This window comes from Mustela putorius, unplaced genomic scaffold, assembly GCF_011764305.1.
Source record: "Mustela putorius furo isolate JIRA1106 unplaced genomic scaffold, ASM1176430v1.1 tig00000695_pilon_pilon_pilon, whole genome shotgun sequence".
Lineage (NCBI taxonomy): Eukaryota > Metazoa > Chordata > Mammalia > Carnivora > Mustelidae > Mustela > Mustela putorius.
In genome coordinates, this window is record NW_025421447.1 from 10,338,009 (window position 1) to 10,355,408 (window position 17,400).

Here is a 17,400-nt window from a genome sequence, read left to right on the forward strand (position 1 = left end):
TGTTTGAATCTAGGTTTGTCATCTCTGATCAGATCAATGGGGAAGAGAGAGAGGAATTTAAGGGAGAGAAGGCGGGGGCCGCAGGAGGGCTCGAGTAAGATGCAAAGTGGAGTATTTCTCCAGGACTCGGAAGGTGTGCAGAGGGAGGGACAGGTACAGACCTGGGAGCAGGCTGAGCGGGGGAGACTGGAGACAGATCGGGGCCTCTGTGCTTCCTGAAGACGAGAATGCCCGCATGGGCTTGGAAGGTCCCGGCCGGACATGCAGGGACAGAGGGTGTCAGGGCGAGGCTGGCAGCAGCTGGGGGTGGAGTGGGGGGGGGGGCGCATCTGGGCTCCTGTGTCACTTTCAGCCCTGACTTGCAGTACATCGACGACCAGCTGCCTGCCGAGTCGCCCTACCTCTACGGCCTGCACCCCAATGCTGAGATCGGCTTCCTGACCCAGACCTCGGAGAAGCTCTTCCGCACGGTGCTGGAGCTGCAGCCCCGGGACGGTCATGCCGGAGCCGGAGCAGGCGCCACGAGGGAAGAAAAGGTAGGTGGGCAGGGAGGAGGATGGCCAGAGCTCGCCCGGGAGCCCGAGGACGGCCCTCGAGATGCTCCTCCTGCTGGCCGCCTTGGCCCCGGAGACCATGCCTTGCACACCTTCCGCTTGCTTGTGGCCGCATGGCTTGACCCACTGCACTGGTCATCCGGCTTAGTCACCAGAGGCACCTGCCACGGGGCTTGGTTTGCTTCTCTCGTTCACCGAAAGACCATCTCTAGTCCATTTCTCTGCCCAAAAGAAGAAAGGCAGGAACAGCGGTGGGTGTGGGGAGCTAGGAAGGGACCTCATGATTTCCTAATGAGCTGACCCCGTGTGGGGTCAGGGCTGCACTCACGAGAGCCACCCGCACCCCACCAACTAGAGGCTCGCTGGGCGGAGTCACTCGAAAACAAAAATGCCTTCTTTTTGCGTGAACTTGGATCAGGAAGTCTTCCGACACACAGGTGAGGAAGGGCTGCAGGCACGGGACTTGCAGAAACGTCAGGAAGGCAGAAGGGCAGACTGGGGTCAGGTTTGGGGTGAGGTCACACCCCCGGAGGTGATCTGAGTGTTCTGCTCCTGGGGTGCATGCTGTGAGGGCAGAACAGGAAGGAGCCGCAGCGAAACTTCTCCCTGAGCGATGTCCCTCACTCACCCTATTCCGCTCCCTAGTCCTGCCTGGATTCCTTTAACTGGGTTTACGAGGAAAGACTGAAGATCGGGAAGCTGGGTGGTTACTGACTTCTAGGCTCCAGGGATTGATTTTTGGAAAACAACCCGCCTCCTAGTGAAGTAGCCGGACTTCTGTTCAGAGGTGTGGAGTGGTACCATGGGGTGGTCCTCAGATCTTAGTACACCCCCGGGCGAGCCCAGGAGCCTGGAGTTGTGCCTCTGGAGTCGGGTTAGGCACAGGAACCTGGTGACCCGGCTGGTGAGCGTCCTTCGAGAAGGCTGCTCTGCGTCACACTGCTCAGCCGACCCCACTATCAGATGGCGTCAGATAGAATCGGAGAAGAAAGGTTATGCCGCCCAGAAGCCAAGCCAGCTGGAATGAAAACTGTTCCAGCCCTAATGCTGAAAAAGGCCAGGGCTACGCAAGGAAAAGACAGGGTTCTCCGGGCAGGGTTCCAAGAAGCTGCCGGTTCGCGGAAGGTCCTCATCCCCCGTGTCCAGCTCCAGGAATGACGTGTGTGTGTGTGTGTGTGTGTGTGTGTGTTGAGCGCTGGGCTCCCACGTCCTCCTTCACACCGACACAACAGCTCAGCGCAGCCGCAAAGAACAGAGAACATGGAGGTGACCTAGAGGGGCACACGGCGCAGATCTGCCCCCTGCCCACCTCCATCTGAATAACCTGGGACAGGTGTCCCGCTGGGCCTCCAGGCATCAAGGCGGGCAATGGGGGGCAGACACGGCTGCCTCCCACCGTCTTCAGGCCCCGCTTGGATGTTCTTCTGGGGACTCTGTGGGCTCCTCCGATGACCTGAGCTGGAACTGCTGTCCCCAAGTGCCTCTACTCATCAGGGGGTGCCTGGCCACATTAATTTGCCCAACTGCCATCACCGAGTCCCACAGACCAGGAGGCTTGGACAATAAGTGTATTATCCCACCACTCTGGAGGCTGGAAGTCCAAGATCAAGGTGTCAGCAAGGTTGCTTTTCTTCTGAGGCTTCTCTTTTGGCCTGTGGATGGTGGTCTTCTCCTGTGGCCTCGTGAGGCCTCCCCCTTGAGCTCATGGGCCCCTGTTGTGTCTCTCTGTGCATCTGTCCTCTTCCTACGCCAGTCAGATTGAGTAAGGGCCCCTCATAGCCTCATTTTAATTTAATTGCCTCTTTAAGGGCCCTGTCTCCAAACACAGTCACATTCTAAGATACTGGGGCGGGGGGTATCTTAAAACATGTGCTTTAGGGGGACACAATCCAGCCCTGGCTGCAGGGCCTCCCTCAAACCTACACCCTTCCTGTATAGGGGATGAGGAGGTCTGTGTCCCCCACAGGCCCTTGACTACTGGATTTCCCTAGTATTGGACAAGTGGCTTGTCCTGTTGAGGAAAGCGAAACAGGTGCTCTGACTCCTCGTACCACAGCACCTTTCAGATGGCCACAATGAAATATTTTTAAATGAAAACGTAACAAGTACTGAAAGAAAACCTGGTGAATGAGTTTATGATCATACAAAACTTTTTATTTATTTTTTTTTTATTTTTTAAAGATTTTTTTTTATTTTATTTTATTTATTTGTCATAGAGAGAGAAGCGAGAGCAAGCACAGGCAGACAGAGTGGCAGGCAGAGGCAGAGGGAGAAGCAGGCTCCCTGCCAAGCAAGGAGCCCGATGTGGGACTCGATCCCAGGACGCTGGGATCATGACCTGAGCCGAAGGCAGCTGCTTAACCAACTGAGCCACCCAGGCGTCCCATATACAAAACTTTTTAAAAACAACTCCAAATCGATAACGATTAACAAATCTGGTGACTAGAAAAATTTAAAAGATGTGCAAAGCTTAAAACACCGTGAACGAAGTCAGAGACAAGCTAAGAGCAATTCTGCCACACTCACTGGGAACGGGGCGATCTTGCTAATACACGACGAGTTCTTAGGTGAGGAGGAAGAGAGGACGGAAGAGGGGGACAGAGGGGTACGAAGTCACAGTAGTACGAAGGACCAATGAAAACAGCAGTTCTCAGGGTCACTCCCGACTCCTTGAAGGTACGTGAAATATCATTTTTCACTTAACGGTACAATTTTAAAGGCAACAGTATCCAGTGGTGAGGGTGTCGGGAAACGGGCATTCTCCCTCTGTTGGTGGAGGTTTCACTTCCAGAACAAGAGCTACTAACATTTCAAATGTACGTATTTTTTTTACCCGTAATTCTGTTTCTAGAAAGCCAGCCAGCGGAAACACGCCAAAGTACACAGATTTTACGGTATATATGTATTTATTACAGATTGATCGTAGTGCAAATGAACGGACCAAACAGGCGTCAGAAGGGAAGTAAACAATAAATCGTGGTACACCAAACAGTGACCCAACAGACGTATTATATATTATTCTGTGTGTGCATATAGCACATTCTGTACATCCCAGTACGCACAGAAAATACAGACGGTTTCCTAACAGGCATATCTGTGCGTATCTGTAATCTGTCCAGGATTTATTACAAGGTGAAAAGCAAGTGTAGTGTGACTCACTAGTGACAGACGGACAGAGGGGGAGGGCAGAGGCAGGGGGAGGCTGGAGTGGGCACAGGGAGAGGAAGAGAGGACGGAGAAGTATCATCGGGATGAGACGGACAGAGTTCTGTGCATTGAAGGACGTCTGCGGGGATTAGAAACACAGAGCCGTTAACATTCTCTCTCCCGCCTCAGAGGGAAGAGACGAGATTGTGACAGGATTTTGTTCCTAATATTCTAAGTATCTATAATGCTTCGCTTTTTACGGTAACGGTTTTATTTCTCAAAAAGAAAAAATAAAAAGGCAGAGGAGTTTGCTTGTGGAAAAAAATTAGACCACATCCCTTGCAGCCGGCTCTTCCCATCGGAAGGCCCTTGGGCGCCCCTCCCTTCCCTAGCAGCTCTCCCTGACCTCAGGCCTGGTCTCCGAATCCTGCTCGCCCCGCTCGGGACAGAAGAGAACTCTGTTTCTCCGAGTTCCGTGTATGTTGGGACCGCGCCTCCAGGCTATCTTTTCGTCTCTGTGTGTGGTGTCCGAGTGGCAGCTCCCGGATATCGGGCTATTTCTTCCAATTCCGCTCCAGCGATAGAAACAGGATATAATTCTGCCAGCAGCAGCCCTCAGGTACTGTTAAAGTTCTGTCCTGGTTTTTGCTGTGGTGGCTCCGGAGAGCCCTTTCTGACAGGGAGAGGAGGCTTTACTTTCCTTTTCTAGACATCAGCTCTTTTCCGAGAGACAGTATTGTGTGTTAACAACACGAGGCAAAGTGAATATTAATAATCCCTCTGTAGCTCTGCACAACTTCCAGACGCTGCCACATCCATCAGTTCCCTCGATTTGATCTCTGCATCAGCCCTGGGAGCTGGGGGAGAGGCGCGGGGGAAGAAAGATGCTCTTGGAAATCTTTAGATTAAAAAAAAAAAAAAGGAGGCCCAGCTGACTTGCTCACACTCACGTGGGTGATACCTAACAGAACGGTACTAACTCAGCCAAGGGTCTTTGGCTGCAAGCAACAGAGACAAATTTAGCTGAAACAGGCAAGAAATGAGCTCACTGTGTCAAAGGAACCAACCCAAGAAAGGACAGAAACCCAACGGCTCCAGGGCCCCAGGGAGAAAGAAGAGCATCCTTTCTGGGCCCTCGGGTCAGTGGCTCTGGCCACAACCTGTCCCTGAATCTCAGACTCGAGATGCACATTTTTCCCGCTCCTGGGCATGAGGAGCTGGCTGGCCTCCTTAGACTGCGGGAGGCTCGGACTCGTGACGGCACCCCAGGACCGTGGGGAGGAGGGGGTCTCACAAGCCGTCACAGGAGATGATGAACAACGCCCACCCCAGCAGGTGCCCAGGAGCCCCGCTCTCGTGACCCGGGCAGGGCTGGCTTCCTCTCGCTGGCGCCCTCCCTCCCCCCGGCCACATGTTCTATTATGTCTGCACTCGTTCCATTTTTCTCTCTCTGCTGACAGACCTCCTGGGCTTACTCATTTACTGCAAAATGGCAGACTCAGCCTCTACGTGCCTGCCCCGGGATAACCCAGGATCTCCGTGCTTCGGTTCCAGTCTTCCGGGAGAGACACCCCGGGGGTTCCAGCTCTCTTGGTCTAATTAGCTGACAGTCTGTGGTGAAAGGAACCGTGGGGCTGGGAGGAGGCCTCCGTGACAGATGGGGCTGCTTCGCCCAGGACCGGAGGACAGAAAGTGCAGTGAGGCCTCAGGGAAACAGAGAGAATGGGGAGCCCGAGCACACACATCCATTCATCCCTCCGCTTGTTGCTCCAGCTTCATGGGGCGACCCCCCCAACGCGACCCCGAGTCTTTCCAGTTCGATCCCCACCGCGAAGTGCCAGCCCCTGGGTTTCCCCAAATCCCGACTCTCGGAAAGCCACACTCAAACGGGATGTCTGTTCTCTTAGCTGCTCAGCCCACGGTCGGTTCCCACGGCCTGAGCCGGCTGACCTGAGCAGGCAGGAGTACAGTCCTGGGACGGCCGACAGGCATCTTGACCAGCGGTTCACAGGGGACCGGAGTCCTGGGGGGTTAGAAGCCCTTCTTAACCCCATGTTTCCCATCGCGGGGCAGGTCAAGGCCCTCCTGGAAGAAATCCAGGAGCGAATGACGGACGAGTTTAACATGGCAGAGCTGCTGGCCAAAGTGGAGGAGCGCAGCCCCTACATCGTGGTCGCCTTCCAGGAGTGTGAGCGGATGAATGTCCTCACCCGCGAGATCCGGCGCTCACTGACGGAGCTGGACCTTGGCTTGAAGGTAAGGGGTGGGGTTCTGGTGGGAAAGGGCACAGCCAGAGGACACAGCCAGACGCCCAGAGGAGAGGAAGAGGGGGTGCCGGGACCTGCGAGCTAGAGAGCTGTCCTGTAGCAATCCGAATGCCTGGGACGGCGTCCCTCCCAGAAACCAGGGTCTGGCTGGGCTGCAGAGGCTCCAAGACCAAAGTTCTATGACGAGCGAAGCTGTAGTGAAGTCAGAACGTGCTAGACTGGCCGGTCAGCGCACGGGAGCTGCCTGAGGAGGAAGCAAGAGGAGGTTTTGACAGCCTGGTGTCTTCTGCTGACATAGTGGCTTTCGTCGGGGGCAAAGGAGCACTGGATAGGAGAGGTTCTAGAACGAGGTGGCCCCGGGGTCACCCGAGCCCCTACACTTCTTTGCTGTGTGGCCTTAAAGTGGCCTGGATCTCGCTGGGCCTCCGCCTCTCCACCTGTAACACAGGAACGATGGTCCTACTTCATAAGGCTTTGGGAAGGAGGAAATAAATTCATTTACATCGAGTGTTTAGAACAGTCCCTGGTGGGTAGTAAGTACCCCCAAAGTATCAGCTGATAATTATTATCGAGCCACCAGGGGCAAGAACTGTCTCTGACAACATCGAGGTTGTAGGAAAGACCCAAGACCCCGCACAAACTCTGCGTGAGTCTGTTTCTGTCCCCAGCGCCTCACGGAAGTTTCCTCGATGTGCCAGGAGGGAACCAGGTCCGGGGCCTGGCTATGCGGACCGCGCCCCTCCATGACAGCTACACGGGGGTCCTGCTGCCTCTCAGGAGCTGAGGAAGGGGCTGTCGTCAGCATACGCGGGCGCGTTCGTGAACAGAACTGGGCCCAGACAGAGGGGAGGGGAGAACCCCGTTTTGTAGCTCGGATGTACGCACGAGGAACAACTGTGTTCTGTCACAAGTGGTTCCCTAGAAACTGTGAAACAAGGCTGCGAATTCTGCATTAGTGGGCCTTTTTTTTTTTTTTTTTTTTTTTTAAATCTGGTCATTCCCTCCTCGTCCCCAGTGCAGGCGGAGGGAAGCAAGGAAAAAGGACAGGCTGAAAGGGAGGCTGAAGACAGTAGCTGGTGACGTTCCCGAATTACATACCAGCTTGTAACCAAACGAAATGCAACATTCCATAGGACGATCTCGAAGGTGAAGGAGGACTTGGCGGGTCACGCGATGCAGCCCCATTACTGCGGCACGCGGGGGTCTATAGTAGGGACTCGGGGAGGTCTGCGGCCACCCCAGCTTATAGGGTCCGTGCAGTTTTGCACAGTCTGTTTACCCATCCGCCTTCCAGCTCGCTCATTTTTTCTTCCAAGAGCTGCGGCCGTGGTCCGGTGTCAGGAATCACAGACTATGCCTGGGCGGAGAGGAAGGGGATGGGCAAAGAGGTTTCTCTTTGCTCTCAGTCTAGTTCAGGCAAAGCGGACCGATGAGCTACCCGGGCAGGTCTAAGCACTCCCCACTGGAGGGTGCCGGAGACCGAGAGGGGGGGGGTCTTCCTCTGCAGAAGGTCGGCCTCGGAAGAATGAGCAGGCAGGCAGGTCACAACAGAAGGCACACAGAGAGATGCGGGAAGAGAAAGGAAGAGAGAAGGCTGTGGCATCGGGGGAGGGGCCAGCAGAGAAAGGGAGACTACAATGGGTGGGGCCAAGGAGAAGAACCTTCCAGAGGAGCCGACAGAGGTGCCCTCACCCTGCTCTACGAGTCCCCTGCTCTCGCCAGAGCAGAGGTTCCACGAAGGTGAGTCAATGTGGTGACAGGCCGTCAGGACACCTCGGGTGGCCTTTTTCTCCTGGTCCCTCTGGGAGCTAGAGAAGAGATATTTTTAAATGCCGTCACCTAAACCCAGTCTCGCGGCCTGGTTGTCGGACCCCCTGGGGGATTTCTCACAGTATATGTCCCAGCTCCCCCGCTGCAGCCGGGGCCAGGAAACCTGTACTCTGAAGCAGCGGCGAGGTGATTCTGGTGACGGGTCATTTGTGGAACACAGTGTTAAGATGAGCACATGGAGGAGAAAGATGGGGGAAGGGGCGGGCGAGGAGAAGGGCAGCAGAGGTCAGGGAAGGGAGAGTTCTTAAGTCTAGGGGTCCACGGGAGGGCCCCACAGCGCGCTGTCTGATGTGGCAGCAGCGAGCGTTCCTGGCTTCCCAGCCAGCCACTGTGGGACATTCGGCTGGCTCTGCTGACCGGCTCACCTGGCAGGGGGCAGAGGGGACATTCGGACTGAGAGTCTCCTGAACAGTCACTTTTTAAAAAAATTAACGTATAATGTATTATTAGCCCCAGGGGTATAGGTGTGTGAATTGCCAGGTTTACACACTTCACAGCACTCATCATAGCACATACAGTCCCCAGTGTCCATAACCCCACCACCCTCTCCCTCCCCCTGGCAACCCTCAGTTTGTTCTGTAAGATTAAGAGTTGAACAGTCAGTTTCAAGTTCTGGGAGTGGGTCAGCTGGCACACAGGAGGACAGAGGGCCACTCACGCTGCCCAGCACATCAGATGGGGCATCAAAATTAGGAGATTAATTAAATTAATTAAATCATGAAGTCAGTACTCCTAGCATTTATGATAAACTTGTATTTGTAACCATTCATAATTGGTTGGATGGGAAACCATAAGGCTACCAGCCAAAAAGTATCAGCTGAACTGGGAAGCATAGTATGCTAAGCCCAAGGGCTGTAGAGGCTTTGAGCCACAAAAGTGGTGTAGGCACTGAAAAGAGGTCAGTTACCACAACTATGTTCCCACAGAGAGGAACTGCCTTGGAAACTCACCACAGTAAGACATCTAGCTCTGAGCCTTACACAGTGAAAACAGGTTCTGCAAGTAGTCCGAGCTGACTGGTCAAAGGTACTGACTCCCCATAACTAAATGCACAAAAGCCTGATGTACAAAATTCCTAAAGGCCAATTTCTTTCTTTATATCAACTAGGTATAACTTCCAAAGGGCCATATTCTGATCCCAGTGGACCCAGAAAGTCCTCTGCCTAAGGACAAAAATTCTACAAGAAGCTAAATTCCTAGACCTTCACTGTCTACAGGAGCAGCCAATGATAGGTTAGCACTTAAAATGTGACTAGTCCAAATTGAGATGTTCTGTAAGCGTAAGTTAAACACCATGTTTAGGAAAGAGACTAGGAAGACGGTGGAGTAGAAGGACCCCAAGCTCATCTCCCTCACAGATACAGCTAGGCAACACATCAGTGTAACTAACCAGAAAACGACCCCAAAACTGGCAGAACAGACTCCACAACTAAAGGTAAAGAGGCCACAGCAAAGAGGGTGGGAATGGTGAAGACACAGTGGGGAGCTAAAGCAGCCATGGCCGTCCACAGGAGGGAGGCAGCCACGGAAACAGGGAAGGGGGAGAAACAGACCATCACACTAAGGAGCCCTCACACCTGGCTTTGGAAACCAGAGAGGCCAAATTACAGGAGTTCCTATGACCAGTGTGACTTAAACCCTGGGATTTTACAAATCACCAGGCTCAGCTCTGGGAGAGCCAGAGGCCAAGAGGAAATGCAGTCCCCACCCTAAGGAGGGGGCACAGCACACAAACAGCCTACAGATAGACTATAGAAGCAGCAGGTTGAAATATGCCTAGGGCACAGGGGAGGGAGAGTCAGTTACGATCTCAGAGCAAGTCTGGAGAGTCTGGAGAGGCAGAGATGCTAGGGAGACTCCTGCAGGAACAAAGGGGCTGCCAGGTACCACTTCCCTTCTCCCGCCTCCAGCGAAACCACACTGCTGCCTATGGGAACCAGCGTGGGCACGTTCACTATCTGACGTGCTTGCGCTACACCCCACTGCCTCCAGCCTGAGGGCGTGGGTTCCCTCCTCCAGAAGACCAGTGCAAACCTTTCTAAGACCACGTCTCCCACAACCCACACACGTTGCAGATCTACCCCTCCAACCTAGCCGGCCCGTCCCCAGGGCAGCAGCGGGTCCCCTCCTACAGAGAGCCGATGCATAAACCTCGCCAACGCTTCACACCCACACACATTGCAGACCACCCCCCCCCCAACACTCTCCAGGCCAGAGCCCATCCAAAGAGGTGCCTCAAAGCTAGTACAGTGATATCCAAGGGAAACCCCATCTGGCTGTGAGCGGATCTTCCAGCAGGAACTCTGCAGGCCAGAAGGCAGTGGCGCGATATATTCAAAGTGCTGAAAGGAAAAAATCTGCAGCCAAGAACGCCCTCATCAGCAAGGCTGTCATTCAAAATAGAAGGAGACAGTTTTCCAGACAAAAAAGGAATTCGTCACCACTAAACCAGCCTTACCAAAAATGTTCAAGGGGACTCTCTGAGTAGAAAGGAAGGACCATAAGCAGGAATAAGAAAAGGAGGAAGCAAAATGGCAGTAAAATTAACTATACTTATAAAAATCATTCAAGGGATTCACAAGATAAAAGGATATAAAGCATGGCACCACATACCTAAAATATGGAGGAAGAAGGAGTAAAACTTTAGTGCTTCCAGATTTCATACTTAAGCAACCATTAATTTCCTATAGACTGCTATATGCAGAAGATGTAAACTTGAGTCAAAACCCTGTAACAAATATGCACAAAATAGAGAGGAATCCAAACAGATAACTAAAGCAAGCCAACTTACTGTGAGAGAGCAAAGGAAGAAAGGAATGAAGAAGAAATATGAATACAATCGTGAAGCATTAACAAAATGGCAGTAAGTACATACATACCTATGAATAATTCTTCAGTTGTAAATGGACGAAATCCTCCCGACAAAAGACACTGAGCTCCAGAATGAATAAGGAAATTAGACCCATCTGCTTGCTGCCTACCAGAGGCTCATTTCAGACCTAAAGACACATGCAGACTGAAAATGAAGGGATGGAGACGCATTTATCCGGGGAAATGGGTGTGAAAAGAAAGGTGGGGTAGCAATACTGACGTTAGACAAATCAGACTCTGAAGGGACAAAGAGGGCCGCTTAATAATCATAAAGGGACGATCCAACAGGAAGATACAACAATAATAAATATTTTTTAAAGATTTTATTTATTAGCGAGGGAGTGAACGAGCCCACAGCAGGGGAAGAGGGAGAGGGAGAAGCAGGATCCCCACTGAGCAGGGAGCCTGATGCGGGGACCCTGAGATCACGTCCTGAGCTGAAGGCCAATGCTTAACTGAGCCACCCAGGCGCCCCAACAATTGTAAATATGCACTCAACATGGGGGGGACCCAAATACTTAAAACGGTTAATAATAATCAGTAGTGGGACGCCTGGGTGGCTCAGTTGGTTAAGCAGCTGCCTTCGGCTCAGGTCATGATCCCAGCGTCCTGGGATCGAGTCCCACATCGGGCTCCTTGCTCCGCGGGGAGCCTGCTTCTCCCTCTGTCTCTGCCTGCCATTCTGTCTGCCTGTGCTTGCTCTCCCCCCCCCCTCTGATAAATACAATAAATAAATAAATAAATAATAATAATAATAATCAGTAGTAATAAAATAATAGTAGGGGCCTTTAACTCCCCACTTCCATCAACGGAGAGATCATCCAAACAGAAAGTCAACAAGGAAACAGTGGCTTTGAATGACACATTGGAGCAGATTAATTCAACAAATATTCAGAATATTCCATCCTAAAACAACAGAATACACATTCTTTTCAAGTGCACATGGAACGTTCTCCAGGAGAGATGACGTTTTAGGCCACAAAACAAATCTCAACAAATTCAAAAAGATCGAAGTCATACCACGCATCTTTTCTGACCACAACACTACAAAACCAGAAAGCAACCACAAGAAAAAATCTGGAAAGAACACATGGAGGTTAAATAAGAAACTACTAAACAATGAATTGCTCAACCAAGAAATCAAAGAGGAAGTAAAAAAAATACACAGAGATGTCCCAGGATGCCTGGGTGGCTCAGTCGGTTAAGCGTCTGCCCTCAGTTCAGGTCATGATCCCAGGGTCCTGGGAGCAAGCCCCGCATCGGGCTCCCAGCTCAGTGGGGAGTCTGCTTCTCCCTCTACCCCTCCCCCACTGTTTGTGCATTCACACGTGCTCTCCAATAAATAAATAAAATCTTTTTTAAAAATTACATGGAGACAAATGAAAATGAAAGCACAAACAATCCAAAAGCTTTGGAATGCAGAAGAAACAATTCAAAATGGGAAGTTTATAGCCATACAGGCCTACCACAAGAGGCAAGAAATATCTCAAACAACCTAACCTTACACCTAACGGGGCTAGAAAAAGAGGAATAAACCAGTGGAAAGAAGGAAATAATAAGGATTTGAGGAGAAATAAATGAAATAAAAACTAAAACAAAACAAAGTGAGAAACAAAAATAGAACAGATCAATGCAATCAGGAGATTTTTTTTATAAAAGATCAACAAAATTGATAAACCTTTAGCAGACTCATGTAAAAAAAAAAAAGCAGGGGAGGGGGAGGCTGTGCCTGGGTAGCTCAGTTGGTTGAGCACCCAACTCTATTTTTTTTAAGATTTTTTTATTTGTCAGAGCAGGGTGGGAACAGGAGCCGTGTGGAGAGGCAGAGGGAGAAGCAGGCTCCCAGCTGAGCAAGGAACCCGACCTGGGACTTAATCCCAGGACCCCAGGATCATGACCCAAGCCGCAGGCAGATACCTACCGACTGAGCCAGCCAGGCATCCCGAGCACCCAATTCTTGGTTTCAGCTCAGGTCATGATCTCAGGGTCATGGGATCTAGCCCCGTATCAGACTCCCTGCTGAGATTCTCTCTCCCTCTCCTCCTCCCCAGCCCGCTCAAGCACGCTCTCTCTCGGGTGGGGAATGGATACAAACAAAATCAGAAATGAAAGACAAGGAATATAAGCCAACACTTCAGTAATACAGAAGATTGTTAGAGATGATGAAAGACTATATGCCAACAAATTGGGACAACCAAGAAGTGATGGATAAATTCCTAGAGCATAGAACCCCCCAAAACTGAATCAGGAAGATACAGAAAATTTGAACACACCAACTCCCAGCAATGAAATTAAACCACTAATCAAAAAACTCCCCAAAACATAAAAGACCAGGTGACTTCCTGGGTGAATTCTACCAAACCTTAAAGAAGAGTTAATACCTATTCATCTCAAACTCTTCCGAAAAATAAAAGAGGAAGGAAAACCTCCAAATTCGCTCCATTTGTCTGGCGTCACCCTGACACCAAAACCAGATTGAAGACACCACATAAAATCAGAACTTACAGGCCAGCATCTCTGATGAACAGGGAGGCAAAAATTCTCAACAAAATACTAGAAAACTGAATCCAACTATGCATTAAAGCAATCATTCGCTACAATCAAGTGTGATTTATTTCTGAGACGGAGTGCTTCAATATTCACAAATCAATCAGTATGACACATCACATAAATAAGAGGATAAAAACCACATGATCGTTTCAGTTGATGCAGAAGAAGCATTTGGTCAAGTACAACATCCATTCATGATTTAAAAAAAAAAAAAACCCTCCACAAAGTAGGGTTACAGGAACCTCTGTCAACAAAATAAAGGTCATATAGGAAAAGGTGGAGAGAGAGGGACAAGCAGATTCCCTGCTGCTCAATCCCAGGACCCCGAGATCGTGAGCGGAGTCGAAGTCAGACACTCAGCCGACTGAGTCCCCCAGATGCTCCAAGAACCGTGTTTCATTATTCAGATGTTTTAGGACGTCAGACTTTTTGTTTCCTAAGCTGCCCGTGGCTAAATCACCAGATCGGTTTCTGAATACACGAAGGACACTCAGACTTGAGCTCCAGCTCGCTGACTTGGAGAACTAGTCAGCTCTGTACTCTGAGCCACTGGGCGCTGACTTGATAGTGTGGATCTGATAGGGCCTTGCTTTGACCCTTTGATGACTTACAGTCACTCCTCAGCAGGCAGCCGCCCTGGCCCGTGTGCCTTCGGGTCCTCCGGCACTCAGAAGACCCAGCCGGGTGGGCTGTGGTCACCCTCAGGGGCACTGCCCATCTCGTTCCCACTTCCCTCCTCCTCTTCCTCCCCTGCTCCAGAAAAGTGAAAGCTGGCTGCAAAGACCATGTTCAGAAGGAAGAAAAAGTAGATAGGAACTGACCGTCAGGACAGGGTGCACCCTGTGGCCACTCGCAGAGGACGATGTGGGTGTTGCCGACCCCCTTGTGAGCCCAGGGCACCAGCTGCTTCAGACCCATCAGGGGTGCCCTTTCCGAATGGACGCTCCTGGCCCTCTGGAGGTTTGAGTCCTACATTTGAACTGTAGCCTAGGCATCTGAGCTTTATTATTAATAAATAAATAAATAAATAAATAAAGCACGGCTCACGGACTCCAAAGAATGGAGAACTATAGGAAAAATAAGGTTTTTACTCGATTATGAAAGCATGTCTTTATAGGGATGAATAAAGTGGTTAAGGTCACAGGCTGCTAGCCTTCGTATCTACAATAAGGGACCCCTCTCCGCACACCACCCCCTGGCTTCGTTCGCCCAGACTCACCTGCCATGCTGACATGCGGCAAGCAAGTCACAGGACCCTGTAATGCAGCATGTTCCTAAGACAGGGATTCAGCATTCACTTGGTCAGTTTTTTTTGAGTTGACTCTTGACCTGCAAGCAAGCAAGTACAGATATTAATCAGCGGCACAGAGGATCCAGGCAGGAGGAATTTTGAGAAAATCGGGCTCGCACAAATGCAAACACGTTTCTGTATGTTACTGTAGCTGGAGTCTTTAAGAAGGACCCACTGGCCCAGAGCTTGGCCAAAGAAATTTCCTGACTGCCCACCGCAGCCAATCTGGCAACACCGCAGAAAACTGATGTTTGCTGAACAGCTTGTGGGAAACACTGTCCTAGAGTCGATACTTTTCTTTTCTCTTAAGAAACGGACACAACTTAGACTTAGTGAATTTGTGTGGGGTCATTTCTTCTCAGCCCCTACAATGAAAGCGAGCCATTCCTCCTTCAGCTCAAGGTCATGGGAATACTGACCTCAGAAACCAACTACAAGATGAATGGTTTCCTCTTTTCCAGAATTGTTCTTCACTCTCAAACTGGCAAAACCTCAGAGACAGTACATTCTCGAAGTCTCTGTCACTTCCACATTCAATTAGCAAATGCAAAATCATGGTCAGAATGAATTAACACCATATTGTAAGCAGATGTGAGAAATTTTTAAGAAAGCCAAGCTACACATTTGATGTTTCTCTATCAAAATGACTTCAGATTTTCCAAATGGTGTTAAAAATTAAGTATGGCACATTTTTTTAAGATTTAATTATTTTAGAGCCATTTTTAGGTTCACAGCAAAATCAAGAGGGACATAGAGATATTTCCCACATACTCCCTATCAGGGACCCACTATCCATATATCCCAACAGCATGGTCTCGTTTGTTACAAAAGAGGAGCCTACACTAAATTATCACCATCAGCCACAGCCCACAGTTTCCACTGGGGCTCACTCTTGATGGTGTACAATCCAGCAATTTGGACAAGCAGGAAATGACATGACTGTGGGTCTTGAAAGGGAAGAAGGAAGGCGATCCCTTCACTGTACAAGCTTACTATGGGGAGGCAGTTTCTGGGCTACAGTTCAGGAAAAGAGCCCCACAGTTCTACCGAACTGAACACACAGACCAGAGCTCATGAAGGCCAAAGTAGTGGGGTTTGTAGGGCAGAGTGCCTACGACAGGGAGCTGCCCAGACAAAAAGCCTCCGACATCTGCAGAGGGAACCCCCGAAACTCTGGCTGGCTACAGCTCTGCACATAAGTGAGGAAAAAAAATTAGCCAAGGCTGGGAAGGAACCATAAGACAGGAGCAGAGAGAACAATTTTTAGAGCTCACAGAGAGCTGGGAATAGTTTGTGTTCCCACTAGCTGGAGTACAAAGATTAAAAACAAAACAAAACAAAAAACGAAACAGCGACAACATAGGAAGTTTCAGGGAGGATTCTCAGAAGGGTATCAACTTAGTAAAAGGACTGAACTGGACCCAGACTAAGACTGAAAGCTGGTTTGTACTCCCCCTGCAGCAAACCTGACATGCAAGCCACCAATAGATCCACTGAGTTCAAGTAAATTAACTGCAGGCAAATTAATTAATTAATTAATATTTTTAAAAAATAGTAAATCTTTCTGGCACTATTTAAAGGCATATAATGAAATCCAGCACTCAGGAATATAAGATGTATAGTGTCTGACACACACAAAACAAACTACAGGCATGTAAAGAAGCGGGAATAGATAGCCCATATCCAGAAGAAAAGTGGGTCAGAAAAGCACCAGAAATGGCAGGGATGATGGAATTCACACGCAAGGAAGTTAGGACAAGATCCTGAGTTCGCTGTGTATGTTGAAGACTGAAGAAAATGATGTGTACAAATGATGAAGTACAAATGGAACATATACGAAGAACATACAAAGGTGGAAAACATAGTAGCTGAATGAAAAATGAGACCTTCAGAAGACCTACAGCTGATGAAAACATAGCCAAAGACACTATCCAAAGTGAGGGGAAAAGAAAAAATACTGGAAAAAAGTGAAGAGCACATCAGAGACCTGTGGGATAATATCTAGTGATCCAACATATGTCCTTGGAGCCCCAGGAGGATGGAGGTGATGGGGAGGGTCAGAAAAAATACCTGAGGAAGTAAGGGCCATGGCTTTGCAAATTTGTCAGCAACTATAAACCCACAGGCACAAGAAGCTCAACACACCTCATGTAGAGTCAACCTAATGAAAACTATGTGGAGGTACCTCATGATGAAGTTGGTGAAACCCGAGGGCAAAGCAGGTGGGATGAGGGGCACGGCGGGAGGTGGGGTGAAGTGTATGCAAAGGAGCAGAGAGAGAAATGGCAGCCGACTTCTGGTAGGGAGCTATGCAAGCTGGAGACAGTGGAGAGAGAAGGTACTAAAGGAAAAGCACCAAAAAGAAAACTATAGGGGTGTGGGGTGGCTCAGTCAGTTGGGGTCTGACTCTTCATATCAGCTTAGGTCATGAGCTCAGGGTCATGGGATCGAGCACCCTGGCAGGCTTCCTGCTGTGAGGGCTCTGACAGAAATTCTCTCTCCCTCTCCCCACCCTGCTCTCATTCTCCCGCTCACTCTCAAATAAATAAATCTAAAAAATAAATAAATAAGCCCAGAACTCTTCGACAACCAAAAAAAAAAAAAACTTTCAAAAAAGAAAACTAAATACAGGCATACCTCATTTTGTAGCATTTTACTCTACTGAGATTCAGAGATTTTTTTTTTTTCCCCAAATAGGATTGTAGCAAACCCTGCAATCAAGCGAGTTTATAGGTCTCATTTTTTTCCAACAGCATTTGCTCACTTTGTTTCTCTGTGTCACATTTTGGTAATTCTCACCATATTTCAAACTATTTCATTATTATATTTGTTATGGTTACCTATGATCAGTAATCTTCGATATCATTATTGTAATTGCTTTGGAGTGCAC

At 49.7% G+C, this 17,400-nt stretch overlaps 1 protein-coding gene and 1 long non-coding RNA gene across 4 annotated transcripts in view; one reads left to right on the forward strand and one right to left on the reverse strand.

Moving 5' to 3' along the window:
* Positions 1-17,400, forward strand: part of DNAH9 (dynein axonemal heavy chain 9) — a 313,471-nt gene that overhangs the window by 278,575 nt on the left and 17,496 nt on the right. For 2 of the 3 annotated variants that reach the window (XM_045083401.1, XM_004760150.2), the window contains 2 exons: positions 366-536; positions 5,775-5,957. In XM_045083401.1, coding sequence (XP_044939336.1) covers positions 366-536; positions 5,775-5,957 — 354 coding nt within the window. Of the gene's footprint in view, positions 1-365; positions 537-5,774; positions 5,958-6,983; positions 7,115-17,400 lie in introns of all 3 variants that reach the window. The other variant, XM_045083402.1, reaches the window with a different exon arrangement.
* On the reverse strand, positions 3,442-16,893 carry LOC123392939. Its single transcript, XR_006607673.1, has 2 exons — positions 14,439-16,893; positions 3,442-7,325 (listed from the first exon to the last, which is right to left on the reverse strand). It is a non-coding gene; the product is annotated as an uncharacterized LOC123392939 (long non-coding RNA).